Source organism: Coregonus lavaretus (assembly GCF_964263955.1).
Source record: "Coregonus lavaretus genome assembly, contig: HAP1_SCAFFOLD_4029, whole genome shotgun sequence".
NCBI classification, from domain to species: domain Eukaryota; kingdom Metazoa; phylum Chordata; class Actinopteri; order Salmoniformes; family Salmonidae; genus Coregonus; species Coregonus lavaretus.
The window spans coordinates 1-17,381 of NW_028161246.1; the positions used below are offsets into that span (position 1 = coordinate 1).

Consider the following 17,381-nt stretch of genomic DNA (forward strand, 5'->3'; position numbering starts at 1 on the left):
AGAGAGAGTGAGAGAGAAGAAGAGAAGAGAGCGAGAGAGAAAGAAAGAGGGAGAAGAGAGAGAGAGAGCGAGAGAGAGGGAGAGAAGAGAGTGAGAGAGAGAGAAGGAGAGAAGAGAGAGAGTGAGAGAGAGAGAAGGAGAGAAGAGAGGGAGAGAAGAGAGAGAGAGAGGGAGAGAAGAGAGAGATTGAGAGAGAGAGAAGGAGAGAAGAGAGAGAGAGGAGAGGAGAGAGCGGGAGAGAAGAGAGAGAGGAGAGAAGAGAGAGAGAGAGAAAGAGAGAGAGAGAGAGAGAGAGAGAGAGAGAGAGAGAGAGAATAAGAGAAGAGGCCCTGCTCAGGGTCCCTGCAGCGCTGCACTTGCCATGGGACTTGGGAGAGAGTGAGTATCACGGGACAACTGAATACTCCTGACTGGAACCAGGCGAGCCATTTAATGAGGAGCAAGCCCACAACACAGCTCCATAAGAGGACAAATTGTAAATGTGTCAATGGGGCCCTGTTGTGGGACACCAGCCCAGCTCAGCTCAGCCCTCCACCATTCGCCTACCCCCCACCCCCCCATTGGCAAATCATGAACAAAAGCAAAAATATTTTTCTAATGCCACGCCAAGATATTGGCAAGTCCCATGGTTAACCCTGTGTGCCCGTTTTATGTTGATATGGATAATTAGTTCTCTGCAAAACATGAGCTCACAATGAGTCCTTTTGTCAAACGGGGATACAATGAATCGGGTTCAGTGGGTTTGTTGATGTAGCGAACCTAACCCCACCTCACCTAAGATGGTATGACTGGCAGGCTGGTAAACAATAACACAGACCATAAACATTCATCACCAGGTGGCCAACTACATGCCATATCAGCAGGCTCTTTGAGGCCTGGTGCTATCTTATGGAAATGACCATATAATCCTTCAGGAAGCAGGGAGACTTTAATATCCTGCTGCTGGAACGTGCCATGGAGGAAAGGCGACACGGCGGGAAGGGATGGAGGTATTAGTTCCCCTCACACAACGTGTGTGACCTCTGTTGGCTTTCTGGTCCAATATCTTGAATATCACTCGAGTAACGGTGCGGACGTTTTTCCCCTGACTTCCTAATCTCGGAAACTCAATTGGAGCAGTCTTGTTTCTAAACCCAACCGAGTGGAAACATGTTGAACATTGACATCGCACTCCAGGGATGTACTATGTAAATACATCTACCATTGTTCCATATACAATGCCCCAATGATTCTGAGTTTTCCACAGTTTTGACATCTGTCATTGGGTGTAAACATGGATTTCAGGATGGCTTGCCATTCTGCAATCTATCTTCTGCATTCAGACCCTTTGTTGACAAAAGCTTTCACTCATAACATCAGCTCAGAAGTAGAGAGAGAGAGAGACAGAGATAGAGAGAGAGAGAGAGAGGCCAAGAAATTGACATATAATAATATTGGTATACATGTAGTGGCCAGTCTTTAGACGAGAGAGTTGCGCTACGTCCCAAATGGCACCCTATTCCCTATTTAGTGCACTACTTTCGATCAGGGCCCATGGGGCTCTGGTCAACAGTAATGCACTATATCGGGAATAGGGTGCCATTTGGGACACAGCCTTGGTGCTGGTTCTACTGACCTAGTTGGTCCTCTCCGAAGCCCAGGATATGTCCCACCAGAGCGGAGCCACAGGAGCTGCTGGTCCCCAGACACAGAGCCTTCTCCTGCCACTGGCCCCTTGTCGCCACTGAGCCCTTCTGGAGGATCCGCAGGTTTCTGAAACACACATACGCACACACACACAAACACAGCGCAACGTCAGCACACTGTTACAGTAATGCTAGCATTAAGCACAGGTCAGGGGTCAGCAAAAACGGCACATTGTTTCCTTCCAGGTCACAGCACAACAGTCTTGTGTTTCAGTTCCTTAGTGTGCATGAAGTCTTTTGGTTTCCAAATAAACACGATGCCAAAAATCCTCCTCGCCCTTTCACAACAACGTGCCCTTCAAAAACTGAAATGAGACGAAGTGGCTGCGAGTCATTTTTCCAAACACATTGCCATGACGTCTCAATAGCGTACTTCCTTCAGCGTCTTTATTTCCTTTGTTTATTCAAGAGGCGAGGTTTGACTTCAGCAAGAGAGCAAGATGAATTATCAACCAATGAGACGTGTGAACAACACGAGGCCGTAGCCAAACGGACCAACCAACCTGGGCAGGAAATCACATCTCCATTTACAGTGAATGAGCCTGAGCCGTAGTAGTGTCAGCAATGTGATAGTAATGTTTTCCCCCCATCGTGGATGGAACACTGGGTTTATGTTGGCACGGTGACCATGGGCAGAATCAGGGGACGGTATGCATAGTGTTTACCTCAGAGTTACGTTCACCATAGCAAAGTTGGGTTACTAAACACAGCTGTTTGTGTTTGTTCAATCCAAAGTCAATGAACACTAGAACCGTTCGAGAATGTTCTGAATGAGAAAATGATGACATTTGATTCAAATTAGCTACACATTTAATCCAGACCATTTGACGATAAATAAAACCCTTGTTATTTATAATATTTATAACTTATAAACTTACCCGTTCTTGTCTCCGAACACATAGCTCCCGTAAAGCCTTCTGGACTGACAGCCTCTGTAGATGAACCCTCCCACAGGTGCTGCTCCTCCACTGGTCGCCAGGTCAAAGATGGACGCCTCATTCTCTACAGAAACACACAGATACAGGCCTCAGATCAGTACCATTAAGATGGACGCCTCATTCTCTACAGAAACACACAGATACCGGCCTCAGATCAGTACCATGAAGATGGACGCCTCATTCTCGACAGAAACACACAGATACAGGCCTCAGATCAGTACCATTAAGATGGACGCCTCGTTCTCTACACAAATACACAGAAATACAGGCCTCATATCAGTGTAATTACAGAGGTTGTGTCCCAAATTGCACCCTATTGTCTTTATAGTGCACTCGTTTTAACCAAGGCCCATAGGGCTCTGGTCAAAAGTAGTGCACTATATATTTAGTGCCCTATATACAGTATATAGTTCCATATGACACATAGACAGAGTTAGATCTCTACAAGGTCCCAAAACGAATGCAGAATGATGGTGGTATTGTAAGTCAATTTGTGTCCCCCCCCCCAAAATGACTTTTTGGAACGTATAGTATTTGTCAAAAGTTATTATTTTCAGCCTAAGATAGCTGTCATTTGACAGCTTGACCAAGATATGACTAGCTACATCTTAGATATAGCAGGGAGTTTCACTTTGTTTATTCCCTACAAAAAAGGTTCCAAAAGGGTTCTGTGGCTGTCCCCATAGGAGAACCCTTTCCACAGAGGGTTCTATATGGAACCCAAAAGAGGGAACCAAAAGGGGTTCTACAAAGGGTGCTCCTATGAGGACAGCCAAATAAACCAAATAAACCATAGTCATTGTACACAAGAGTGTACAATGACTCCCTGAGACCTGCCATGGTCAGACCCTAGCCTAATGACTGTGACTCCCTGAGATCTGGAGCTGCCATGGTCAGAGACTAGCCTAATGACTGTGACTCCCTGAGATCTGGAGCTGCCATGGTCAGACCCTAGCCTAATGACTGTGACTCCCTGAGACCTGGAGCTGCCATGGTCAGAGACTAGCCTAATGACTGTGACTCCCTGAGACCTGGAGCTGCCATGGTCAGAGACTAGCCTAATGACTGTGACTCCCTGAGACCTGGAGCTGCCATGGTCAGAGACTAGCCTAATGACTGTGACTCCCTGAGATCTGGAGCTGCCATGGTCAGACCCTAGCCTAATGACTGTGACTCCCTGAGACCTGGAGCTGCCATGGTCAGAGACTAGCCTAATGACTGTGACTCCCTGAGACCTGGAGCTGCCATGGTCAGACACTAGCCTAATGACTGTGACTCCCTGAGACCTGGAGCTGCCATGGTCAGAGACTAGCCCAATGACTGTGACTCCCTGAGACCTGGAGCTGCCATGGTCAGAGACTAGCCTAATGACTGTGACTCCCTGAGATCTGGAGCTGCCATGGTCAGAGACTAGCCTAATGACTGTGACTCCCTGAGATCTGGAGCTGCCATGGTCAGAGACTAGCCTAATGACTGTGACTCCCTGAGATCTGGAGCTGCCATGGTCAGACCTTAGCCTAATGACTGTGACTCCCTTAGACCTAGAGCTGCTATGGTCAGAGACTAGCCTAATGACTGTGACTCCCTGAGATCTGGAGCTGCCATGGTCAGAGACTAGCCTAATGACTGTGACTCCCTGAGACCTGGAGCTGCCATGGTCAGAGACTAGCCTAATGACTGTGACTCCCTGAGATCTGGAGCTGCCATGGTCAGAGACTAGCCTAATGACTGTGACTCCCTGAGACCTGGATGTGCCATGGTCAGAGACTAGCCTAATGACTGTGACTCCCTGAGACCTGGAGCTGCCATGGTCAGAGACTAGCCTAATGACTGTGACTCCCTGAGACCTGGAGCTGCCATGGTTAGAGACTAGCCTAATGACTGTGACTCCCTGAGACCTGGAGCTGCCATGGTCAGAGACTAGCCTAATGACTGTGACTCCCTGAGACCTGGAGCTGCCATGGTTAGAGACTAGCCTAATGACTGTGACTCCCTGAGACCTGGAGCTGCCATGGTTAGAGACTAGCCTAATGACTGTGACTCCCTGAGACCTGGAGCTGCCATGGTCAGACCCTAGCCTAATGACTGTGACTCCCTGAGACCTGGAGCTGCCATGGTCAGAGACTAGCCTAATGACTGTGACTCCCTGAGACCTGGGTGTGATTTATGCCTACTCTAATGAGTCCTGTTTTCTCTGTTGGTGTAGGAAGAGAAAAGGATATCCATGTTTACTGCCATCTGTCATGAGGTCATTAGCATGTAGTGGAGGGTGGTTTCAATTACTGTGACTGAGGCCTTGCCTTGTTAAAAACAACTTTGCTAAACTGGATTAAAATGTAATGTCGATGTAGGGCTTTAACCGCCACGATATCTCTTAATTAACGTTTAAACTGAATGTATTAAGTGATCGTTGTACTAAAGAACGCAGGAGGTTGATGATGGTGTTGTAGGGTATTTTTTGGACAATGTGAATGTAAATCGTTATGTAGTCATTATGGGAATAATGGACATTATGATGTGAGGAGTTCTCGCCCCTATTAGGGTGTAATCAGAGAGGTAATGAACTCCACCTCCACCATGGCAATAATATAATCGGGGCCGGGGTCTGGGGTAATTTGGCCCAATCAGTGGTCGTCCTGGGTGAGAGGTGGCCAATGGAATGGGTGGGGGCTTTGAACTTGGCTGAGGGGCTGGCGGGGAGGAGTTGGGGTTGGGGGGGAGGGGTTGGGGGGGGTTGTTTTTCGGGTGGCTGAAATAGCCCTCATTGTGTGGTTATTAGAATCAAACAAACAGTTCGACATTAATCAAACCAAACAAAAGCACTAATTTTTTCATTGTGTTAGAAAGAGAGAAAAAACAGCCTTGTCAGGATGTTCTGGTGTCGATTATGCTCTTTTGATGTGCACCAATGAGAATATCAACCCCCGGTCCTCATGGCTTTGTTTAGTGTGTTTTCAACAATACTAACCCATCATCAAGATATTCATCGTAGCTGACAACTATAAATCATATTCATGGACACAAACTCACATTCCCCTGGCAACGATGTGCAAGGACGAATCGTTTGTGGATTACAATAACTTTTGATACTTTTTTTTTTTTCTCTCTCAGATACACTGTGTACTGAACAAGTTGGAGGCCGACCAAATACCGCATTCTCACAATAGGAAAGAATCCACATTTGTATTCCAAAAAAACAGAAGTCATTTTTCTTGAACAGAACACACAGTAAAATGAAAGGTTATCCAAAAAGGTAATTTGTGAGGAATTCCATCAGATTCTTCCACTCATTCCCAAGGTGAGAGAGGCCATGAAATGGAAATGTAAGGCAGACACAGAGCTATTTTCATAACAAGCAACATTAATGTATCATTAATGTATTCCAGACAGGCTCCTAAAGGTCACTCTCAAGCTCCTAAAGATCCCAAATGTCAGCCTGTCTGCTATATAGTGCACTACTTTTAACTAGGGCCCATGCGCTCTGCTCAAAAGTAGTGCACTATATAGGGAATAGGGTGCCATTTGGGACACATAATCAGCTCTGTTAGGGAAAATCATTGGAAGAAGGAACTCACCGTAGTCTTTCCCCTTAGTGATCTCCAGTATTCTCCCTGCCGATGCGTTCCTCCCGCTGGCATCCGTGCACACAATCAGGAAACTCCCGTTGTTATCCGTATAATGCCGGTCCACGGCACACCTGGGGAAAGACAGGAATGAATGGATAAGTGGGAAAAACATTGGAACGTCATGACCCTGTCCATCTGCGATGATGCATCACTCCCTGAGTATCAACTATGACCTTGGGGTGGTTGTGTCACATGATAAAAGAGTGGCATGCAACGGGGGTACTGTAAGTCAATAACTGCATATCTCACACACACAGCTACAACTCAGTAAGATTGATGAACACGTTCTAATGAAGCTCATAGCCTAGTAGAGTCAATCCATGATTGACCTTTTACCATGTGAAGACACAGAACAAGGCCTCCACTGACCGAGACAGTAACACACAGAGTGATCTGATCATTTCCATGGTTGAGAAGATACACATTAGAAAGGAATAGGTGCAACGGTCACTCACAATTAAAAACAACATACTATATACTAATATTAATCCATGAGAAGATACACACACACCATAGTGAAGTATTGGGGGGATTCTCTGGGTGGGAACAGGTATCAGGTATGACCATGGAGCATTTCACTCACCTGCCTGGGTCATGCAGTCCGTGGGCAAAGATTTCTGGTGGCTGGTTGGTGCTGTTGAAGTAGGGGTTGTTCCTGGGTATGGAGTAGGGAGCCGTGCAGCAGTCTGTGTCAACGTCCACCCTCAACACAGACCCTGTGAAATCACTGCAGACAGCACACACAAGAAATGACAACTGGTTAGGTCTGAGGAAAGTGGTGGAGGTGGAAAAGTTGTCGCTACTGTCTTGGTTTATTGCTGTATCTTGCCAAATGTTATAAGACTTACTGTCCTTTACGTTTTTGGGAAATGGCCTACAGTGGCCTCAGAAATACAAGCAGAAAGATGCCCATAGAAAGATACCCATAGAAAGATAGCCATAGTAAGATACCCATAGAAAGACGCCCATAGAAAGATGCCCATAGAAAGACGCCCATAGAAAGACGCCCATAGAAAGATAGCCATAGAAAGATACCCATAGAAAGATACCCATAGAAAGATCCCCACAGACTGATCCCCAAATAGCCTCCATATTGCCCTTGACCTTTGACCCCCTGACCCCTGGGTCTCACCTGAGGCCGTCCATCTCCTCCATGTCATCCAGGGTGATCATGCCGTCTCCCAAGACGATGTGCAGGAGGCCGTCAGGGCCAAACAGCAGCTGTCCTCCCAGATGCTTCCTGTGCAGCTCCGCCACCTCTATCAGCATCCGCGTGGTCCTACTGTCCACCACATTCGGGTTTTTCCTGATCACAGAATTACATAGAAAAGTGTTAGATCAAATGTATCGTTTTATATCTTTATGGGAGGAACATAGAGTGTATTGTCAGAGGCTGGCACGACGCTTCAATACATTCCATACCAAGGGTGCACAGTCATAGGGGTATTACTGTATGCAGGCTTTTGCTCCAACCCAGCCCTAACACACCCCTGCATTAACCAAAATGAGCCCTAAACATATGTTGACACTATTGGGGCCTACTACCAATATAGAGACAAAAGGTAAAGAACGTTTGAGACGTATATTTAAAGGATGTCCTGATTAAACAGAGAGGTGCTCATGTAATGTCTGGATGGAAAAATAGCAATTATGTCCGTGAGTAAGATGATCCCACTGCAGGAGAAAATGCTGACATGTAAAAACAAGCTCCCTGACAATACGCCAACGAGAAGAGTGTTTAACGAGTTTGTTGTCAGGAGACGTTGGGTCTTAGATTTGACGCATCATTAAAGCTCAGAGTTAAGACGTTATTACAATGTTGGGGTGAATCTCAACTCGAAGCTTTAACTCAAACCCATAAAGTGATGGCTTTCCAAGTCCAGAGAAAAGATTTGGCTTCATATTAACAGCCATAAAATGTTTAATGATGTGTTATTTTGGGCAGGGTATTTAGACAGAGAGTTTCCTATAATTTTTCTTCAGCGTCGTTACTCTGCCAGGAAGAGATTGACTATTTCGCACTGAGTGACATACAAATACCAACACCATGACTCCTCCTCAAAACGCCACCAGCGTCAAGATTATAATTGCCATTTGAAAAATGGTCTTAAAGTCTTAAAACCGAGCCGTACAACAGTGATTATGATAATAAAAACGTAATACTTTAACTAGTATAGTTACGAGAAGTTTGTTTTGTTAATCACGGCTTGTTGTGCAATGGAGCTCTGGTATATCACCAGCATAGCCACAAACATCTACAGTTGTCATTAGCGGCGTTGTAAAATTAAAGTGCGCCATTACAGTTTTCTATAAAAGCAAAAGTCGTCGCCGTCAGTAAACGCGTTTCACGGTGCGGGACTTGACTTGGCAGCGAGCCGCCGCGGGCTGCATTCAAAACTCACTAGATAACAAACATTTCCTGTTCATCAACTGTACTTTATACTAGTGATGGGGAAAATATTGTTACAGTTACATTGGGATATTATTTTTGACGATATATCGTATTGTTTTGACAATATAGCAATAATATTTTTGCGCTAGTTGGCTGTACCTGCTCCAAAACTCCAGTATTTTTCCTTCATAGCTTGTTCTCCATCTTCTTTTTAAATAGGGAGCCAATTTGTTTTCAGCACTTTTATTTCCCTAAACTCGTTTTCTCATGGCTCTTTCTTGTCCCTCTGCAGCAGACATATGGTGAGCAATATGTTTGAAACATCGAATAACATTGAAATAAAATTACAGTGTCGAATCGCAATGCATATAGAACCGTGAGAATCGTGAGAATCGCAATACATATCGTATCGGCACCTAAGTATCGTGATAATATCGTATCGTGAGGTCCCTGGCAATTCCCAGCCCTACTTTATACCTGCAAACTTTTATCTCAGGAATATCGACACTGAAATGCATCTTCTTTAGGCTTCACTTGTTTCTGCATCATCATTGGTTGAACCATGTGTGGTCAATTAATGTATATAGGGGGTGGTTTGGTTTGGTTTCTCCCCTTTTACCTGGAGACGGTGCCCACAGGACATAGACGTCAATTCAACGTTTATTAAACGTGGTTCAACGTAATTTCACAGATTTTAACTGGAGACGGTGTACTCGACCACACGCAGGACGTTTCTGTATTATCAGTGGTTGAACCGTAAATGGTCAATGTTTGGCATGGATTTCTCCACTGGTTACCTGGAGACGGTGTACTCGACCACGCGCAGGATGTGGTCGTGCGGTCCGATGGCCCAGCGCTCCTGGTTGGTGGTGTAGGAGACGTACAGCTTGCCGTTCTTCTTGTAATTGGGGTGGAATGTGAGGCCTAGCAGACCCCTTTCATCTCCTGCCTGCAGTCAGAGGACAAACAAAAAGGACCCACAAGTTAATTCTGTCCCTACATTTTCTTTCTTTCTTTCTTTCTTTCTTTCTTTCTTTCCTTCTTTCTTTCTTTCTTTCTTTCTTTCTTTCTTTCTTTCTTTCTTTCTTTGTGCTGTAGTAACTAGTCGAAGCCACCACACAGCCAATCACCCTCCACCTTGTCTCTTTCTCTCTACTTGTCTCACTATATTTCCTTCTCTCTCTCCCTTTCTTTCTCTCTCTCGCTCCCTCTCACTCTGTCTCCTTCCATCTTGGTCTCCGTAGATACCCAGTGCCCACCCCTCCCAACCGAATACCCCCTCTTCTGTCCTCCCCACATACCGTACCTCCATCACCACCCTCATTGACTACTGCATTACAAACCATTATACAACGTTTGACTCCAGCCAGTGCTCCCCTTCCATCCCCCTCCACCCCACCCCATCCCAGCCCTCTCTCTCTCTCTCCAGCTTGTCCTCGGGGTCGGGGGCCCCTACGACGCCCAGGCCATCCCGGCGGCCTCCATTGTGCAGTGATTTGTGTGTGTAATCTTTGGGGGATATCCGTGAATGCTATGCTGAGTGGCTGAAAGAATTTATTAGCTCACTCGCAGTTCATAGAGAACACAAAAGTGCAGAGTCCTTCAGTCCTTTTTCTCTCCCAACCCCCCCACCCCCCCGCGCCATGCAAAATTTGAGGATAGAGAGGGAGGGGGGAAGAGAGAGAGAGAGAGAAAGAGAAAGAAAACCTAAACAAGGACGGAGCTGCCAGCTCCCAGTGTCTTGGCAACATGTTTAGAAACCATCTAAATTGCTTGTGTAATACGTAAACCTTTGTCTCACCCCGGAGGCAGCTACATCAGTCACAACTCTGGTGGTCCTCCCATCATAGTTAGCTGTAATAAGCAGCTATAGCGTTTCAGTCCCTAGGCAATGCAATCAGGTCTTTGTGTTTCTCTCTCTCTCTCTCTCTCTCTCTCTCTCTCTCTCTCTTTTAACAAAAGAATGAACAGAATGCCAGGCTTAGGTGTTAACAATGTTTAAAACGTGCCCCCTTACATTTTTGGCCTTATGTTGTTGTCCCCCCCTCTCCAAAACAGCTCAAGCCCCATTCCTCCCTCAATAACAGAAACATTGATGCTAGCTGGCGTGGATGCAAAACAAATCACACTCAAAACCCCCTAGAACGGCTACCTCACTGAAGGAGGCGAACCAGCAGCAGCATCAACCTCAGCCAGAATCAATGCCGATCTGCCTGCGTCAACCTCTTGGAATTCCCTCTCAAAATATTTAAAAGGAATTTAGGCAAAGAGAGCGAGGAGGTCTGGCCTTTGCATTAGGGCTACAGTTTGGAGGCATTAGGAGAGGTGTAGTCCCGGGTCACAGGCCAAGCAACACAGATCATAAATTGGTTAAAGTGTACTGGATCCCCCAGAAACTGTTTGGACGGCGAAGGGCAGAACCCAGTCAAACACAGCAGCGCCACGGGACACATGTTAACGCCAGAACAGATGACTGCTTCCAATGGAATGTGATGGAAGTGTCCGTGTCGTCAGCCCTTTTAAGTACGAGCTAGGCCTACAATGATCAGACACTGGGGTCCTTTCAATGCCTCTGTAAAGCATAAAAAATGTGAACGTTGACGAATAAATAAGAGTTCCTCTCTGCAACAATTTATGAGAAATACTCAATGTAAATTCTGTGTTGCTCAAAATAACAGGAGTTATGTTGGGGTTGGTAGTGGGTGCAATAAGCTGCACATTGATAGAAGTGAGTGAGAGATGATTCCAGTTTGCCACAGACTATTTGGAAGAAGCCATTCCCTTTCCCGTCCCTCACCTTAAAATGATTGACCCATACAGTGAGGGAAAAAGGTATTTGATCCCCTGCTGATTTTGTACGTTTTCCCACTGACAAAGAAATTATCAGTCTATAATTTTAATGGTAGGTTTATTTGAACAGTGAGAGACAGAATAACAACAACAAAAATCCAGAAAAACGCATGTCAAAAATGTTATAAGTATTTGACCCTCTCTCAATCAGAAAGATTTCTGGCTTCCAGGTGTCTTTTATACAGGTAACGAGCTGAGATTAGGAGCACACTCTTAAAGGGAGTGCTCCTAATCTCAGTTTGTTACCTGTATAAAAGACACCTGGAAGCCAGAAGCAATCAGTCAATCAGATTCCAAACTCTCCACCATGGCCAAGACCAAAGAGCTCTCCAAGGATGTCAGGGACAAGATTGTTGACCTACACAAGGCTGGAAAGAGCTACAAGACCATCGCCAAGCAGCTTGGTGAGAAGGTGACAACAGTTGGTGCGATTATTCGCAAATGGAAGAAACACAAAAGACCTGTCAATCTCCCTCGGCCTGGGTTCTCCATGCAAGATCTCACCTCGTGGAGTTGCAATGATCATGAGAATGGTGAGGAATCAGCCCAGAACTACACAGGAGGATCTTGTCAATGATCTCAAGGCAGATGGGACCATAGTCACCAAGAAAACAATTGGTAACACACTATGCCGTGAAGGACTGAAGTCCTGCAGCGCCTGCAAGGTCCCCCTGCTCAAGAAAGCACATATACTGTACATGCCCGTCTGAAGTTTGCCAATGAACATCTGAATGATTCAGAGGAGAACTGGGTGAAAGTGTTGTGGTCAGATGAGACCAAAATGGAGCTCTTTGGCATCAACTCAACTCAACTCAACTCAACTCAACTTTGGCATCAACTCAACTTCACTGCATCAAAGGGACGATGGACGGGGCCATGTACCGTTAAATCTTGAGTGAGAACCTCCTTCCCTCAGCCAGGGCATTGAAAATGGGTCGTGGATGGGTATTCCAGCATGACAATGACCCAAAACACACGGCCAAGGCAACAAAGGAGTGGCTCAAGAAGAAGCACATTAAGGTCCTGGAGTGGCCTAGCCAGTCGAAACCTTAATGACTTGGAGAAGTTCTGCAAAGAGGAGTGGGACAAAATCCCTCCTGAGATGTGTGCAAACCTGGTGGCCAACTACAATAAACGTCTGACCTCTGTGATTGCTAACAAGGGTTTTGCCACCAAGTACTAAGTCATGTTTTGCAGAGGGGTCAAATACTTATTTCCCTCATTAAAATGCAAATCAATTTATAACTTTTTTGACATGCGTTTTTCTGGATTTTTTTGTTGTTATTCTGTCTCTCACTGTTCAAATAAATCTACCATTAAAATTATAGACTGATAATTTCTTTGTCAGTGGGAAAACGTACAAAATCAGCAGGGGATCAAATACTTTTTTCCCTCACTGTATGTCAGATTTGGAAAGCAGTGACCCGAATTCCCCACATAAACACTGGGAAGGAGCGGGTAAAGACAAGAATTCCGAAAGGAAGGAGCCGTATAATCCTGAGCTAAAAGACCACTAAGACACAGCAGCGGTAAATGGGCTGAAATATTAGCTCTCTCGCTAATGACTGCTCATCAGGACCAAAAGGCATATGGATGGCAGCAACGCTAACACCAGGCCATAAGAAACAAACACTTGGAAACTAGGGGTGGGTCCCAAATGGCACCCTATTCCCTATACAGTGCACTACTTTTGACCAGAGCCATATAGTGAATAGGGTACCATTTGGGACACAACCCAATCTCAACTCCTGATTAAGAGAAGAGAAAAAATACCAACCTGGCCCTTCGCACATGGATCGCTATCATAATACTGCCAAAGATACAGCAGAGATATTGTTGACAACCTAAGTAGGTAGCTCTGCTCCAATTTATAGACAAAAGAGCTCATTAGAAGTGTTTGTGTGTAGAGTATTAGTTCCAGTTAAAATATAAACAGAGTGAAGTGTCAGTGTCTTCTAGCTCTACTGTGTGGGGTTGTTCAGTCAGAGGAGAGGTACTGGGTGTACTGCTTTGGAGGCTGGTGGGAGGAGCTATAGGAGGACGGGCTCATTGTAATGGCTTGAATGGAATAAATGGAACAGAGTCAAACGTGGTTTCTATATGTTTGATGTGTTTGATACCGTTCCATTAATTCCATTCTAGCTATGACAATGAGCCCGTCCTCTTATAGCTCCTCCCACCAGCCTCCACTGGTGTACTGGTCTCCTTTACTATTTCCAGAAGCCCTTGGTCCTCTGACCACCCCCCTTTGTGGTCACGGGAGAACAAAGCCTCGTAGCGGGGGAAACAATGGCCACCGATGATGTCATTCTGACACCTCAGTCAGGCGCTCCACAAATCACTTCAACATGTCGACTTGAAAATTAGCTTCCCTCCTTTTCTCCTCAAACCGCTCTCCTCCTTCTCCCTCCTTTTTTACGACCACCATCATTCTTCCTCCCAAGGGGCTGTGTCTGTCTGTCTGTCTGTCTGTTGATGCTCCACTAACACCTGCCTCCAGATTCACAAGTGTAGGGCAGACTTTATTCTTCTGTTTTTAGCCATAGTAAGAGCACCGTTTTTTTGGTGTCAAGAGCCAGGCGAGGCAGAGTTGGAGTTCTCACCAGAACATCAGCAGCATTCCATAGAGCTGAGGAACGGGAGCCGGAGCAGGGAGCAGAGCATAGTGAGTGGCTACCGTTTCCAATCCCGCCATGCAGCTGCCTTTCAGGTCCATGATGCATGGTTTGGCTCCCTGCATTGTTAGCCCAGCGCCTTTTGATCCTCATTGGCTCTGGCAATCCCGACAAAAATACATTCCACCACGAGGAGAGCTGATTGGAGAAAAACAATGCAGCCCCCTTCACCTCAAAGGCAATCTGAAATGTTCACACTCATTCAGCCCCCCACCTCCCCCTGGTTACTCCAGCACAATGAAACCAGGGAGCCAAGTCAAATCCCCCCCCTCCACCTGTTAACACACATTAATCCTATGACAAGGTCGGAGCTTAGACCAGAGATCACTCAGTCTCATAACGAAGGGAGAGAGGAGAAAAAACTAAAGAGACCCAACCACCCAGCCCAATCAGATTGGATGCAAAACCACTTTTATAATGGAGGAGGCAGCCAGGCAATTTCCTGTTTCACACAACACGTCGGCCAACAGAGTCATGTTTTGGGTCTACGACCCCATCTTGATAAACAACGACTTTCACTCAACTTTCTCTTGACGTATTCCAGCGTATGCTCCTCTTCCCATTACATAAATAGGATAATAGTAAGATTAACATTGCTGCCCCCCCCCCCCCTTCAGCTTCAGAGCTTCAGTTCTCAGAGGGAGTCAACAGTAGGAGTAAGAGCTAATTTGTCATCCGCAGGGCACTTATCTCTGACAGTCTGAGAGGAACCACTGCTCTCTCTGGCTGAGTTAGCCGAACAGTCTGAGAGGAACCTCTGCTCTCTCTGGCTGAGTTAGCCCAACAGTCTGAGAGCAACCTCTGCTCTCTCTGGCTGAGTTAGCCCGACAGTCTGAGAGCAACCTCTGCTCTCTCTGGCTGAGTTAGCCCAACAGTCTGAGAGTAACCTCTGCTCTCTCTGGCTGAGTTAGCCCGACAGTCTGAGAGCAACCTCTGCTCTCTCTGGCTGAGTTAGCCCGACAGTCTGAGAGGAACCTCTGCTCTCTCTGGCTGAGTTAGCCCAACAGCTGTAGATGCAGTGTGACAGAGCACAATAACACGCAGTGAGATATTTGTCTCACAGTGAATATATTTTATTGTGCGGCCTAGCCCTGTCACACAGGCTAACACACTTCAATAGCAGTGTTAGGCGACACTGCTCAAAGCAGATGTCTTCATTCCAAACCGCTTTCGCCCCATTGCCTTTGCCGCTGGCTGATGTAAGCAACCAACAATGGCGTCGCTCCATTTGCACATACGCAATGTGTCACCATGAATGAAATCAAAGCCAGCATATTGTCAGCCACCGCTGGATACAAGGAGATTAAGTATGGATGTTGGGCTACATTCTCTCTCGTTCTGCAGCATCTGGAAGTGGTTCCCGCTTGAAACAGAAAACCCAAAACAAGTTAACTGCCTGAACACCTCAGTTAACGCGCTGCGATGGCTTTATAGTCAGCATGACACTATCAGATGTTGGTACTAAGCTGAGACGTGCTGAACACGCCGTGTGACGAGTTGTAAAGAAACCAGCGCCCAGATCAGGACTGTGCCACACGGTTTACCACTGTGCCCGCCGAGCCGCTGAGCCGCCTTCACCACATATGAGCCACAGCCTGGCAGTGGTGGCGCAAGCCTCTTTTTAATCACAAAGCAGCTGGGAAACATAATCAGCCAATCAGTCGTTAGAGATGAGAGTATCTGACCCAATGGGCTTGGAGGATGGTGATTGTGACACCTCCACAGGGTAAGTGGGGTGAGTGAGAGAGGACTCTGTGTGTGGAAGAAGGGGTGGCAGGGAATGTCGGAATTAGCAGGCTTCCTACCGGGAAGAGGACGCCAGCAAGTGCGTTACACACACACAACCAAGTAATGACAGGAAGAGAAGGGGAGATTGGGTGTCAGGGAACACCCACGGTGCAATAGAGAGAGGAGAAGGAGAGCCTCCCTTGCTCCCTCCCTCTGGCAGCATTGTGTCTGAGCGGGTCGTCTTAATTGTCACCGGGGGGGGGGGGGGGGATCGGCCGGGCCGGCAGAAGGAACCACAGAACATTACAATCAAAGCATGTGGCAGCTAGGGGAGCCAGGCAAAGATAAAACCCTTATCTTCCCCTCTCAGTGAGTCTCACTCCAGCCCCCCCCCCCCCTCCCCTGAGGCTCCTGGGTGTTCTATCTGTATAGAAGGAGCTATGTCCTGTTGATGCAGCGAGTAAACACCTCAGCCCCCCCTGGTAGCCCCCCCTGGTCCCCTGGTGCTGGGGGCCCCGTGTGGCCAGAGCCTTGTAGCAGCCAACAGCCAACATCACATAATAGGACTCTAGGGGGGCCTGCAGGCCAGTCTGCCGGGGCTCAAGCCACTCTCTAATTGTCATAATGATTGTTTTATCCGCTAGCAGTTAGGTTTAATGATGATAAGACAGCAGGAGGGTCGTCCTGGGCTCCCTGTGGGCCTGTTTGCATGTCCATTCGCTGGGGGTCCGCTTCCCTCCCTGTAATCTCTGCTGTCCTCTTTCTAAAGGAACGGCGGGAGGCATGCGTGATAGATAAACTTCCTGTCCAAAAAGTGTGCCCCCTCCTCCTCCTCTTCCCCATTTCCCTATCTCTGGACACTATCAGTTCACTTTCAAATAAATAAACTACAGCTATTGCCTTGGATACGGATAAACATCATCAGGGGCCGTATGTATTAAGAGTTGCCTTTTAGCTCACAATGAATTTGATTACATGGACATGAGGGAAGATGATCCTAGATCAGATCCTACTCTGAGACACTTGATACATACAGCTCTAGATGAGCTCTGTGAGCAGGGCTGGGGTCAATTCCATTTAAAATCCAGTCAATTCAGAAAAGAAAAAACACATTCCAATTCCATTTCCAAATGTTCTTAATTGAAAGCATGGAAGAGAATTGGAATTTCAGTGTACTTCCTGAATTGCCTAGAACTGAAATGGAATTGACCCCAAACCTGTCTGTGACACATAGCTAACCGTCAGTGGCAGAAGTGGATGTCTCCATGTAAAGTTGTGTGGTAAATGCTGGTAAGAGCTACGATAGCTTTAACAGGTCCTAGCAGGTGAGAAATTGAAACTGAACCTGAAATGACATGGTAAATTATAGGCCATTTCAAAAGCTTAACAATCGTTCACAGCTATAAAGATGATGTTTCCAACTACTGGTCCTGGACCTGACGCTGCATGTCTATGGCACAGACACACTACTGAGGTTAAAAATGATG

The 17,381-nt window shown here is 46.6% G+C and overlaps 1 protein-coding gene across 1 annotated transcript in view; it reads right to left on the reverse strand.

The window, feature by feature from the left end:
- Positions 1-1,615: 1,615 nt before the first annotated feature.
- The window catches only part of LOC311120988 (hedgehog-interacting protein-like), a gene marked incomplete at its 3' end in the record, with an annotated part of 32,289 nt that continues 16,523 nt past the window's right edge, over positions 1,616-17,381 (reverse strand). Inside the window, exons 5-10 of the mRNA XM_084195538.1 lie at positions 9,439-9,590; positions 7,382-7,555; positions 6,833-6,976; positions 6,199-6,320; positions 2,564-2,687; positions 1,616-1,752 (exon numbers count right to left, since the gene is read on the reverse strand). Of these exons, the coding sequence (XP_084051664.1) occupies positions 1,616-1,752; positions 2,564-2,687; positions 6,199-6,320; positions 6,833-6,976; positions 7,382-7,555; positions 9,439-9,590 (853 nt within the window). The remainder of the gene's footprint in view (positions 1,753-2,563; positions 2,688-6,198; positions 6,321-6,832; positions 6,977-7,381; positions 7,556-9,438; positions 9,591-17,381) is intronic.